Source organism: Molossus molossus, unplaced genomic scaffold (genome assembly GCF_014108415.1).
Source record: "Molossus molossus isolate mMolMol1 unplaced genomic scaffold, mMolMol1.p scaffold_m16_p_4, whole genome shotgun sequence".
Taxonomy (NCBI): Eukaryota; Metazoa; Chordata; class Mammalia; order Chiroptera; family Molossidae; genus Molossus; species Molossus molossus.
In genome coordinates this window covers 824,888-837,595 of record NW_023425377.1, presented here as the reverse complement: position 1 = coordinate 837,595, position 12,708 = coordinate 824,888, and the positions used below count along the sequence as shown (strand labels likewise).

At 63.4% G+C, this 12,708-nt stretch overlaps 1 protein-coding gene across 1 annotated transcript; it reads left to right on the top strand.

Moving 5' to 3' along the window:
• The first annotated feature begins 3,254 nt into the window (after positions 1–3,254).
• Positions 3,255–11,321, top strand: TMEM184A (transmembrane protein 184A). Its single transcript, XM_036240509.1, has 9 exons — positions 3,255–3,390; positions 4,011–4,238; positions 7,783–7,948; positions 8,309–8,399; positions 8,531–8,606; positions 8,683–8,774; positions 9,333–9,502; positions 10,019–10,213; positions 10,749–11,321. The coding sequence occupies exons 2-9, from the start codon at positions 4,011–4,013 to the stop codon at positions 10,970–10,972; spliced, it is 1,242 nt and encodes a 413-aa protein (XP_036096402.1). The 5' UTR covers positions 3,255–3,390; the 3' UTR covers positions 10,973–11,321.
• Positions 11,322–12,708: the final 1,387 nt, after the last annotated feature.

The following is a 12,708-nucleotide window of genomic DNA, read 5'->3' as shown; positions in this document are numbered from 1 at the left end:
AGAGAGGCCCAAGGTTTGCCCAAGGTCACAGACAGTGAGCGGTGGGTCAGGGTCCCACCCCGCATGTCCAGCCCTGGGTCCTGCTCCTCCCAGCTCAGAGGCCAGTGCCCCAGCCCAGGGGAGGAACTGGAGTCTTGACCACCCAGAGGCGATGCTTCCCTGATCCCCCCCAGTGAGGGATCCCAGAAAGAATGCTGGGAGGGTCCATGGTCCCCGCGCCCGGGCCCAGAGGAAGGGGGAGCGAGCGGTGGGTGGCCAGGTCGGGACTGTCAACCAGGCTCTCTCAGTCCTGCAGGGCAGTGCTGGGAGGTCAGGGGACCCGGGGGTCCCCCACTGCCCCTCCCCTCTCTGCTCCAGCACCCGCCTGTGTGACCTGCAGGCCTGAGCACCTGAGCCCTTGGCCAACATGGTCCCGGTCCAGGCACCCTGGCCCCAAGCCTTGGCGGGTATGAGCTGAGTCCATGGTCCTGGGTGGACCAGGACAAACGCTCAGTGACAGGCCCTGCCACTCCGGGTACCCTCAGGGGATGGCCCCAGGGGAGAGCCCCGGGACCCTGGTGGGGCTGGTCCGTGTGGCAGGGTGCCAGGTCACCCCCACCTGCCACCGTGACCCCCATCTTGTCTGTAGCAGCTCTCAGGGGCTGGGGGCAGGAAAGGAGGAAGGGAGAGCCTGCCCTTCATGGGAGAGGAGCCTCCTGCCATCAGAAATGCCCCCGGGTGGCAGGTAGGCCGGGAAGGTCTGGTACCAGCACCCAGGCCAGGAGCCGCGGGCAGCGGCCACTGGGGTGAAAGCCAGGCACTGGGTCGAGGGCACTGGGGTCTGGGACCGGCTGGCTGCTTCTCAGCCACCCCACAGCCCGCTGGGAGCAGGAGTCAGGTCACCTGGTCAGAGGCCCGGGCTGCTCAGATCTGGGCCGGCAGTGCTGCCCTGTGACAGACTTGGTCAGGGTCCAGCCCCAGGCAGGAAACAGGCGCAGCAGGCCCAGCCACCAGCTGCCCGGGACCAGGCCTCTTTCAGCCAGAGAGCCCCAGAGGCAGCAGAACGGCCGGCTTCCGCCCAGCCACCTGGACACAGGGGCTGACCCCTTGGTTTCCACCCCAAACACCCTTTGTTGTGTGTGGACTCCTCCCTCTCCCCTGAGGAGGGTCGTCTCACCCACCACGGTGTCCTGCTTGCTCATGGGCCTTGATCCCGGGTTCTAGGCCCTGGAAGGGCCACATGGCTACCTGCCCCTGAGTGCAGGGCGCAGCAAGGTGGAGGGTAGCCTCGGCTCCCAGCGATGCTACAGACCTGCACGCTGTACCCCAGGGCGGGCAGAGGGCCCCAGACTCATCTCTACAGATGAGAAAGCAGAGGCCCAGAGCAGCAAAGGGGCCTGCTGAGGTGGTCTATGAAATGCACACAAGGCCTTTGCTCGCAGGAAGGACCAGGCCAAAGCCAAAGCTGCTCCATAAGGCAAAGCCATTGCCTAGAGTGCGCAAGAGGTTCTGGAGTGGGGATGCTTCAGAGCCAGGGCTCTCTGGAAGCCTTCCTGGAGGCAGTGGCTGAACTAGAATATGCCAAGGGAGGATAGCGGTGAGAACAACCCAGAGTGACCCTGGGACCAGCCTCCACCATCAGAGCAGGGGTGGCCTTGAGAGGAAGCAGCTTCCGGGAATCGGGCGCCCTCAGGGGCCATAAGGCAGCTCAGTCTGATGTCAAAATCCCCTCGCCCCCACTCACCACGGCAGAACTATGGGACAGGGAGACCGCCAGGCCCCCCGCCTGCCTCTCTGCAGTGCCATCCGCCTTGGAAGGAAAGGCAGAGTGTGGAAGTCCCTGCCCTGAACCCGCGTGAGGAGGCCCTGGGAAGTCCTCGTGGCATCTCACCACAGTGCCTCATGCTGTACATGCAGCCCCAGGACACTGGCGCCCTGCATGCTGGATATGGGCTGGGCGGCACCAGGTTTCGGAAGCTCCCTGGAGGGGAGGCAGATGAGAGGTGGGGCCACCCTGAGGGCAGGACAGGAGTCGGCTGGGAGAAGAGCTGGTGCAGAGTCTTCCAGCTCCAGGGGGCACCTGAGGGCGGTGGGAGTGGGGGCAGGGGGCAGGCCTGTCCTGGGCTGGGGCTCCCAGGGGGAATGGTGGAGTGGGGGAGGGGTGCTGCATTCCAGGGGTTGGTGGCCTTGCCCTGGACCTTCCCGAGCTCTTGGGGACCTCGCTCCCACCTCTAAGAGGGACAGAGCCATCCCCGCAATGTGGGCCTTGATCCCAGAGCACGGAGTGCCGGAGGGCCGGCAGGCCTGTCGCCCCAGAACACGGGCACAGAGCAGACACCTCTTCCCGGCACCCACGCGGCACAGGCCATTTGGTTTCGTTGGTTTTTAAATCCTCACCGGAGGATATACCTTCCATTTATCTTCAGATAGAGCGGGAGGGAGAGAGAGAGAAACATCAATGTGAGAGACACACATCGACTGGTTGCCTCCCGCACGACCCGACCAGGACCAGGGACTGAACTGCCAACCGAGGTACGTCCCCTTGACTAGAATCGAACCCGAGACTCTGGTCCGCGGGCCGAAGCTCTAATCGCTGAGCCACCCCGGCCTGGGCAGCACGAGCCATTTGTAACCAGAGCAGGGCCAAGACAGCAGCTGAGGCCCCACCCACCACCCCCTCCGGAGACGGGGGCCTTGGCAGGGCTGACTGTGGGGCAGGGGAGTCGGGTCCCCAAGCAGGGCCTGGGCCCCGCTGCCACTTCCTGCCCTGCCCCCACTAAACCCAGAGATGTTTCTGATGCACCTCCTGGGGCTTTGTAAATTGAGGTGAAAGTCTCATAACAAATTTTACCCATTTTTAAGACACTTAATACACCCATGACGTTGTGTAACCACCACCTCTATCTCCTTCCAGAACTTTCCATCCCCAAATGGAACCAGGGCCCCTGCACCCCACCCCCAGCTTGGGGTCTGCCCAGTTAAAGCCTCCAGTCCAGCTCCACGCACCTTGACCCGCCACGGACCCCTCCCACCTGTCTCGGGCTGGAGGCAGCTGCCTGGCCAACTGGCACAAGCAGGTGAGGGCACCTGGCGGCCAGCGGGCTCCAGCGAGCCAGCTGCCACTGAGCAACCGCCAGGAGGGATAAGGTGTCCACTGTGGGAGGGGCCAGCCCTCTGCTCGGCCCCTCCTCCTCAACCCTCCCTGCCGCGGAGCCCAGGGGGAGCTCAGGTGGGCCACCCTGTGGTGAAGCAGTTGCTGCCCGGCCCAGGGCTGGCACAGCCTCCAGAAAGCGGCCTTGCCCCACCCCCAGGGAGGCCACCCGTGGGGGCCACGTGGCCACACGAATGACCAGCCAGGCTTCCCTGGAGGCCGGCCTCCCAGGGATGGGCCGGGAGCTTCCTGCCTGAGAGGTAGGTGCTGGGCCCTGTGACCAAGGCAGGAAGGAGGGGGAGCCCGGGACAGAGCCTTGCGAGTGTGGGAGGAGGAGAAGCCTGTGCCCCCGCAGGTTGGCAAGTGCTGAGAACAGGCACGAGGGCCCAGCGAGGCAAAGCTGGGCACCTAGACGGTCCCAGAGAGCCAGTGGGGGCTGGGCTGTAATCCTGCCCCCCCACCTGCTCCCTGGACTCCAGCCCTGGCAAGCAGGGCAACTGGGGCTCCCCCACTCTCCCAGATGTCTTTGGCCCCTAAAAAGCGGGCTCCCCACAAGCTGGGGCACCAGAGGCGGGGACTGCCCCAGGTCACAGTCAGGTGGCTGCGCCCAGGTGGCTGAGTCTGGGAAGGAGGTGCCCCAGACCCGGGCCTTGGAGCCGGGTCCCTGTGCACAGAGGGCTTCCAGATCCGCCGGTGCCCGGGAAAGTGGGCAGTATGGCCAGACTGCGGCTGCCCCGGAGGGGACAGTGACTGACGCCAGCGTGCGTGGGCTGCCTGGAGGAGGGGCCTCCTTCCTCACCGCCTCCCCCCTCCCGGCCCTGCTGCGTGCAGCCTCCGGACACCTTTGCTCTCTCCTCCCCCGCGCTCCCCGCCTGCGCAGATGACTAACGCCCTGGGACTCCTGGGAACAGCCAGTGTCCCCCTGGTGTCAGCGACCTGGGTCCAGCCCAGCCCCCTGCCAGCCATGCCTCCCGAGCCCACAGGGCTACAGATGGACCCCGTGGGGAACAGCTCCCAGGGAGCCTCCCCGCTGTTCCTCACCAGCGCGCTGGCCCGGGGCATCTCGGGCGTGTTCGTGTGGACCGCCCTGGTGATCACCTGCCACCAGGTAAGCCCGCCCCTCTGCACCTCCCTCGGGACCCCGCTCCTCCTGAGACGTGGCCACAGCTGAGCCTGGACCTGCTGCGATGGTGGGACCTCAAGCAATGGCTCCGCGCTAGACGAAGGGGCTGTGCCCAGGGTCTTTCAGAGATGGCACCAGGCCAGGGGCAGGCGTGGAGGGGGCTCTCCAGAATGTGACCCGGGGAGCTGGGCCTGCAGGTGGACGTCTGACAGGCAGAGGGCCCTTCACCCGGAGTATTTTATTAGCCCCAGGCCTGTCCACTGACGTCAGCAGTATTCTCCCATTTCACCAACGAGAACACTGAGGCTGAGAGGTCAGGGGTCCCCACAGGCCCCCGCAGCTGGGAGGGAAAGTCCCTTCTTTCCCCAGAGGCACAGCATCCCCGGGAGGCTGCTGGGGGCTTAGACTTGCTCTGCGGGGAGTTGAGAGGTGGAGCGGGGTCAGAACATGACTAAGGGGACAGGGCAACAGCAGGGGCTGCCCCCTTCAGACCCCTTGTGAGGGAAGCAGGGGGCAGCAGCAGTGTGCTCAGCTGAGAGCACTCAGCTGGGGACACAGGACAGCCCCCAGATGGAGAAGCACCAGGCCAGCAGCAAGGACGAGCCAGGTGGCCGCTGAGCGCAGGGGCTGGGCGGCGGGAGGTCCTGAGAGTTCTCAGGTACACAGAGAGGCGCAGGGAGGACTGGCGTGCCCGAGAGCCACGCGCAAGTTGGGAGGCAGGAGGTCCTGGCAGGCCGGGGAGAGGGTCGCCCGGGTGGCGGGGCCTTGCACACAGTGGGGGGAAATGGCCTTCAGTGTGGGCGTGGAAGGTTGTTGAGGAGGAGCGGCAAGCAGAGCTGCCCTTCGGGGTGGTTCCGCTGGCCCTGGCGTAGGGAATGGATTGGCAAGTGAGCCGGGCAGGGGCAGCCTCAGTGAGTCGTCCGCCGTGTGGCCTCAAGGAACCGGATATAAAGCAGACACATCAGGTGTGCAAGGGAGGCCAGGTAGACACGATGCAGCTGAGAGGGCTGGGAGGAGGCGGTGACTTCCTGTGGGGCCATCAGGGAGGACTGCCTGTAGGAGGCAGTATTCGCACTGAGTCTCACTGAGCTGCATCTGGACAGGTAGACTGGACGGGCGGGTGGCACGTTTGGATTTGCATGAAGCCGCACCTGACTGCCTGGTGGTGGGATGGTGTCGGGTCTGGTGTAGACTGTAATTTGTAGGACAGGTTACCCAGCACCCAGGGTCGGGCTGTCCAGTCCCAGCCACAGTCTGGGCCTTGGTTTCCCCATCTGTCTAGTCCAGACCTTCTGTAACTTGGGGACCAGCTGTGTGTGTGTGTGTGTGTGCGCGCTTCCTGGGGCCCCACCAGCTGGACAGGGCCGACGGAGACCCTGGAACTGCATATCTCAAGCCTCACCCTAGTCCTCCAGCCACCCCTCCCCCGCTACCAGGCCCTCTGCCCATCAGAGCCCAACAGCACAGACAGGAAGCCGAGGCTGGAGAGGACAGTTGCCAAGGCCACGCAGCCGGGCGGCACGGGCTCCAGGAGCGGAGTCCAGGTCTCCTGGTGGCTGTGCCCTGCCCTCTGTGCCAGCCGGGGAGCGAGCAGCTGATAAGGAACCTGTTCCTGCTGCCAACCCGCCCCGAGCCGTGCCCGAGGGCACCGGCCTCTGCACACACCACTTGCTCTGCTCAGCCTGCCCTTCTACACCCTCTCTCCCCCTCCGCTCGCGGCACCTCCTCCAGGAGGCCTTCCAGAGGTGCTCTGAGACCACCAGACAGCCACCTAGGCACCGGGCTCCCCAGGGCCTCGTCCCCTTAAAGACCCTGTCACTTTTTTATGTCCTCGTGGAAAAATCTAGAAAGGTTTACAGAGGCGCCATCGTCACCCACATTGCCTGTTGTCCGGGGGTAAGACACCGCTGTCTTTTCTCCATTTTGACTATGCGTTGTCAACATACGTGGGGGTGCTTGTCGTCCTGACACGTCCCCATTTTCCTGGCCGTGTGACACCCTTGTGCATGGCTGCACTCAGTGTAATCAGCCGGCCACCACTGTGGGTGGGTGGTCCTTACTGTGCATGCCACGAGAGCATCTTTCGTTTCTGAGTAAATCTCCACAGGGGTCAGAGGTTGCCAGCCCGTCTCATGTCCCGTGGAAATGTCAGACAGCCTTCTGGAATGTCTGTGCCCACAGGGACCATGACTGCCCTTTAGGGGGTCCTCCTTGGACAGCTGAATGAGTGAGTGAATGAGCATGTGACTGAATGAGTGAGTGAATTATTGAATGAGTGAAGAATGAGTGAGTGAGTGAGTGAATGGGTGAATGAGTGATTGAATGAATGAGTAAGTGAACGAATGAATGAGTGAGTGAATGAACGAATGAATGCGTGAATGAATGAGTGAGTGAATGAATTAATGAGTGAATGAATGAGTGAGTGAATTAATGAGTGAGTGAGGGAATGAGTGAACGAATGAATGAGTGATTGAATGAATTAATGAATGAGTGTGTGAATGAATTAGTGAGTGAATGAATGAGTGAGTGATTGAATGAATTAAGGGAGAGTGGGTTGGAATGAATGTCCGGTGAAATTAATGATCGGTGCATGAAATGGTGATTGACTGAATGAATGAATGAGTAGTGAGTGAATGATGAGTGAGTTGACTGAATGATGAGTGATTGACTGAATTAATGAATGAGTGTGATGAATGAATGAGTGAGGTGAATGAATAGAGGTGTGAATGAACTAATGGAATGAGTGTGTGAATGAATGAGTGAGTGAATGAGAGTGAGTGATTGAATGAGTGAGTGATTGAATGAATTAATGAATGAGTGTGTGAATGAATTAGTGAGTGATTGAATGAATTAATGGATGAGTGTGTGAATGAGTGAGCGAGTGAATGAATGAGCGAGTGAATGAATGAGTGAGTGATTGAATGAATTAATGGATGAGTGTGTGAATGAGTGAGTGACTGAATGAATTAATGAATGAGTGTGTGAATGAATGAGTGAGTGAATGAATGAGTGAGTGATTGAATGAGTGAGTGATTGAATGAATTAATGAATGAGTGTGATGAAATGAATGAGTGAATGAATGAGAGAGTGAATGAATGAGTGAGTGAATTGAAGTGAATTAATGGATGAGTGTTGGTGAATGAGGGGAGTGACTGGAATGAATAATGATGATGTGGTGACATGATGAGTGAGTGAATGAGTGAGTGAATGAATGAGTGAGTGAATGAATGAGTGGGTGAGTGAATGAATGAGTGAGTGACTGAATGAGTGAGTGATTGAATGAATTAATGAATGAGTGTGAGAATGAATTAGTGAGTGAATGAGTGAATGAGTGAGAACGAGTAAGCGACCGAATGAGTGAGTGACTGCATGAGTGAGTGAACGAGTGAATGAATGAATGACCGAGAACGAGTGAGTGGGTGAGTGAGTGGGTGGATGACTGAGAACGAGCAGCACGGAGCCCGTGGATGCTGCCCCCGCGCAGGGTGGCGGGGCCCTGCCCGGCGAGCCTGCCCTCCCCTCCCGCTAGATCTACCTGCACCTGCGTTCCTACACGGTGCCCAGTGAGCAGCGGTACATCATCCGCCTGCTCCTCGTGGTGCCCGTCTACGCCTTCGTCTCCTGGCTCAGCCTCCTCCTCCTGGGAGCCCACCAGCACTACGTCTACCTGGACTCCGTGCGGGACTGCTACGAGGGTGAGTGCGCCCGGCCTCTGGCTCCGAGGTCAGGAGTGTCCCGGAGGCAGGGCCCAGGGCAGGCATCACCCCCAGGCCTGAGTCGGCTCAGGGTGGCCTTGAGGTGCGGATAGACCCCAGGGTCAGCGATGCGGGGGGCTGCAGCGGGGCCTGCCCGGAGCTGCCAGAGGGAACGGGCCCTAGCGGGGTGGTGGGCACCCCTGGGGGGAGTTGGGTCCGAGGTCCTGCTAAGACCTGAGCCTCAGCTCGTCTTCCATGAACTGGGCCCCGCGTGGGGGCGGGAGACCCGCTGTGGGGGGGCGCCTGCACGAGGCCCAGCTCACTGCGCCCACGCCTCCGGCCTGGCCCTGGGCTCCGCAGCCTTCGTTATTTACAGCTTCCTGAGCCTCTGCTTCCAGTACCTGGGGGGCGAGAGCGCCATCATGGCTGAGATCCGGGGGAAACCCATCCAGTAAGTGCCCCGGCGCCCCCAGCCCCGCGGGCCCTCCAGCCCCTCCAGCCCCTCCAGCCCCTCCAGCCCCTCCGCCCGGGCAGCGGGCCGCTGGCCTGTCCTCCAGACGGACCGCCGGCCTCGCACCCCAGGTCCAGCTGCCTGCACAGCACCTGCTGCCTGCGGGGCGCCGCCTACTCCATCGGGTTCCTGCGCTTCTGCAAGCAGGTGCGTGCGCCCCCTCCCACCCCGCCCCCCGCGCGCCGCCCCGCCCACATGCGTGCCCCTCGCCCCGCCCCCCCAGGCCACGCTGCAGTTCTGCGTCGTGAAGCCCGTCATGGCCGTGGTCACCATCGTCCTGCAGGCGGCCGGCAAGTACCATGACGGCGACTTCAAGTAAGGCTGGTAGGGAGGTGGGCTGGGGGCGCGGGGTCCGAGGGCCCCGCGGAGAGCTCAGCACGGGACAAGCCTGCCCCTCGGGACAGGGCCCGGCAAGGGTGGCAAACAGGACCAGAGGACCTGCCCTTGTCGCACGTGTGCCTGAGGAGCCCCCGGCTTCAAAGTTCAGGCGGAACCTGCCCACCCTGAGAGCCAGGGCGGGATCCAAGGGCACTTGGCCAGGGTCCACACACACACACACACATGCTCACGCATGCACACGCATGCTCACACGTGACAGCACACAGTGCTCACGTGCGCACACAAGTGCACACAGACACCTTCACGCACACGTACGCCTGTGTCCACCATGCAGAGGGCTCATTCCTCAGGCTGAGCCCAGGCGGATGGGGCAGGAGGGCCACATCCCCCCTGCTGCGTGGGGCTCTCCGCAGGTCCCCTCGGCCCCCAGCTCCTCCCTGCGGTGCCACCTGCCCCTCTGGAGGGAGGGCGCCGGTCTGGGTCCTGCGGGCACAGCTGTGGGGCGCAGCCCGACCCAGCCCCTGCCTGCCTCAGCGTCCACAGTGGCTACCTCTACGTCACGCTCATCTACAACGCCTCGGTCAGCCTGGCCCTCTACGCCCTGTTCCTCTTCTACTTTGCCACCCGGGAGCTGCTGCTGCCCTTTGAGCCCGTGCTCAAGTTCCTCACCATCAAGGCTGTCATCTTTCTCTCTTTCTGGCAGGGTGGGTGGGGCCGCTGAGCCCAGGGCCTGGTTCTAGTCCCACCTCCACCCCCAGCGCCCAGCCTCAGTTTCCCCAGCTGTAGCACAGGGAGTCACATGGCCCTCTCATCTGGAAGCCGTACAGCCTGGGTGCAGGGCTGGCCCCAGGGGTGGGCGTGCAGAGCAGCAGAGGGGCTCTGTCCCCGCCGGCCCTGGGCCAGCCGGTGGGCATTCCTAGCCCCACTTGGCAGTGAGGGGTGGGCCCCGTTCTGGGGCTGTGGGGATCCTTGGATACTCACTAGGCCAAGGTCCTGGCTCCGGGGCCCCTCTGAACCGCCATCTCCCCCTGCACGGAATGTGACCCCCTGGGGGGACATCCCAGGGCCAGCTGGGGGAGCCTCTGCAGAGGCCTGAGTCTCGTCCTTCCCTCCGACCCTCTCCAAGCCCGTGAGGCAGCGGCAGCGGGATTCTTGGCTGGGTCAGCTCCGACCCAGCCTCCTGTCTATGTGGGTGCCTAAGTGGCTGTTACCACCCCCAGGGATGCTGCTGGCCATCTTGGAGAGATGTGGGGTCATCCCCGAGGTCCAGACGGCAGACGGGAGCCGAGTGGGGGCTGGCACGCTGGCCGCCGGCTACCAGAATTTCATCATCTGCATTGAGATGCTGTTCGCCTCCATTGCCCTGCGCTACGCCTTCACCTGCCAGGTGTACTCGGAGAAAGACCACTCTCCAGGTACGCGGACCTGCCAGGCGGTGGGGAGGGCCCCCCTGAAATGGCGCAGCTGTGGGATGGCGTGGGGTGTGGCCAGCCCTGCCTTCCCCGCCCACTAGGAGGACCGAGCTGGGACAGGTGCCTCTGGTCCAGGGAAGAGACCAGGCAGGAGGCAGCCGGGGCAGGGGGCAGGCAGTCTGAGCTCAGAGATGGCTGGACTGGATGCTGGGCCCCAGGGCCCCTGCCCACCACACTGGGCCCTGCCCTCCCAGGTGCCTGGACCAGCCTGACAGGGTCAGGGGACAAGGGTTGGTTGGTACTGGTGTCCCTAGTGAATGGCCCGTGTCTGCTGTGGCCGTCCAAGGTGGTCCGCCGACCTGCAACCTTGGCGGGGTCTGGCTGGGACAGCCCCGTGAAGGAGCTGGCCTTGCACTGGGAGGGTCCCCTCTGGCTGAGCCCAGGCGGGGCAGCCGGAGGGCAGGAACAGGCCACGCCCTGGGGCTGGGGTTTGGGGGGGGGCGGAGACCCACCCACCACCTGCGTGCTGCACCCCCAGCCCCCATGACGCCCATGCCGAGCATTTCCAGCGGCCTCAAGGAGACCATGAGCCCCCAGGACATTGTGCACGACGCCATCCACAACTTCTCGCCCGCTTACCAGCAGTACACGCAGCAGGCCACGCAGGAGGCCCCGGGGCCCGGCTCCCACCCCAGCCTGGCTGGCAGCCGGAAGAGCCACAACGTGGAGAAGAGGATGTTGATCCCCTCTGAGGAGCTGTAGGGCCGGGTGGTCCAGCCTCCTGGAGAGGACAGGGCCCCTCACCCACCTGCCGGGCCCATGGGATAGGGCGCCTGGGCTTATGTGAGGAGCCCAGGAACCTGCTGGGTGCAGCTAGCCATGCCCACAGGTGCCCGCGGTGGGGCAGGGTCGCAGGATGGACAGCGGGGGCGATGGGGTCCGCGGGGGCTGTGATGCAGGTCTCAGCCGGGCCTCACATAGTCCTCTTGGGTGTCACTCCACACCCGTCCAGCCCCGGGAACCCTGGCCAGTTCTCACCCCGGGAGCTATGCCCCATGTGGGCCTGGGGGGTGCAGGGCCTCCAGTGACCTTGCTTCTTTGTACATAAACATCTGGGTTTTAGTGACTCGCATGGCCTCTGTTCCCAACAGGGCTGGTGCCCTGATGAACGCACCGTGGTGAGGATGGAGGAAGCCCTGGGCGAAGTCGGGGTACTGGGGACAGCATCCCACCTCCCAGCAGGACAGACAAAGAGCTCACCCTGACACTGCATGCCCTGCCCCGTGCCCCCTGAGACTGGGGAACGCGCCTCCCCCTCGGAGCCTCAGGCTCCTCTGTGCCAGCACCACCCTCAGGGGTGGGAGGCCACGCATACAGAGCCCAGAGGGCACGGAGGAGCTGGGACCGGGAACCTGCCTCCCTCTCCACTGCCCTGCATGTGACAGGCTGAGCCTGGGTGCAGGCCCCGCCCTCCGGAAGCCAATAACCCTGACAACCCGGGAGAGGGAACAGAAGCAGCCCTTGAGGGAGAGGGAGGCCCCTGGAGCCCCTGTGGCTGGGTCTGGAAGTCAGGGTCCCCGCCTGGGGGGGGCTTCGTGCGGCAGGGTTGCCAGTCTCGGTCTGTCCTGTGTCTGGGCACCCAGCAGGCTGGGGCGGGAGCCGGGGGACAGGTGCAGGGGGCTGGGCAGCGCATGGGTGCCCGAGAGCCCTTGGCAGGGAGGCCCAGCGGCCACCTCCTAGGGATGTCCCCCCCACCCCTCCTGCTGCCCGCTCCATGTCATCAGGGAAAGAGGAAGAGGTGCCAGGAGTCTCAAAAGCCTCATCAGGGCTGGACCTGGCCAGTGGTGTCCACAACAAGGGGTCTTCCCTGCCCCCTTGCTCCCTGGGCCTGGGACAATGGATCAAGGCCAGCAGCCTCTCCCAGGGCCCAGCCTGGCGTCCTGATAAGATAGGCCGAGCCTCCCCTATGCCCGCTGGATAGTCCCCACCCGACTTATCTCACCCTCTGCAGTTGGCAGCCCCCATCCGCCCCCACACGGCTCCCAGGGCCCCGCCACCCACCTCAGGCAGCAGTTTGGAGGAAGGCAGGGCTCACCCAAAGACTGCGGCCAAGCAGGGGGTTCTAGAGGCTGCGAGTGGGGGGTGCCGCCCCATGCCCCCGCACAGGGAGGGACCCCTGTGGGCCCGAGTTGCCCAGAGCTGTGAGCACAAAGGGTGAGAGGGCCCGAGAGACGAGTGGGCTCCAAGCTGCAGAGGCCCTGGGTGCCTGTGCATGGGGACAGACAGTGTAGCTTGGTGCCCAGGGAGGGGAAGTCGGTGTTTGCCGAGGACTTGGCCAGGAGTGGCACACACACTTCACCCTCATGACAGCCCCGGGGAGGGGGCCTAGGCCCAGAGACACAGCCATTTGCCCGAGGTCAGAGCCGGCTGCACAAAGACCAGTTCCCTCCCCGTCCTGGTTCCCGAGACAGCGCTGCCTGTGGACAGAACAGCTCTAC

Bases quoted from the DNA above. Each gene is read 5' to 3' on its own strand.
- TMEM184A (XM_036240509.1), top strand. From the start codon at position 4,011: ATGACTAACGCCCTGGGACTCCTGGGAACAGCCAGTGTCCCCCTGGTG. The intron at 8,775-9,332 runs GTAAGGCTGGTA...TGCCTGCCTCAG, and splicing joins TACCATGACGGCGACTTCAA to CGTCCACAGTGGCTACCTCT. The intron at 10,214-10,748 runs GTACGCGGACCT...CTGCACCCCCAG, and splicing joins GGAGAAAGACCACTCTCCAG to CCCCCATGACGCCCATGCCG.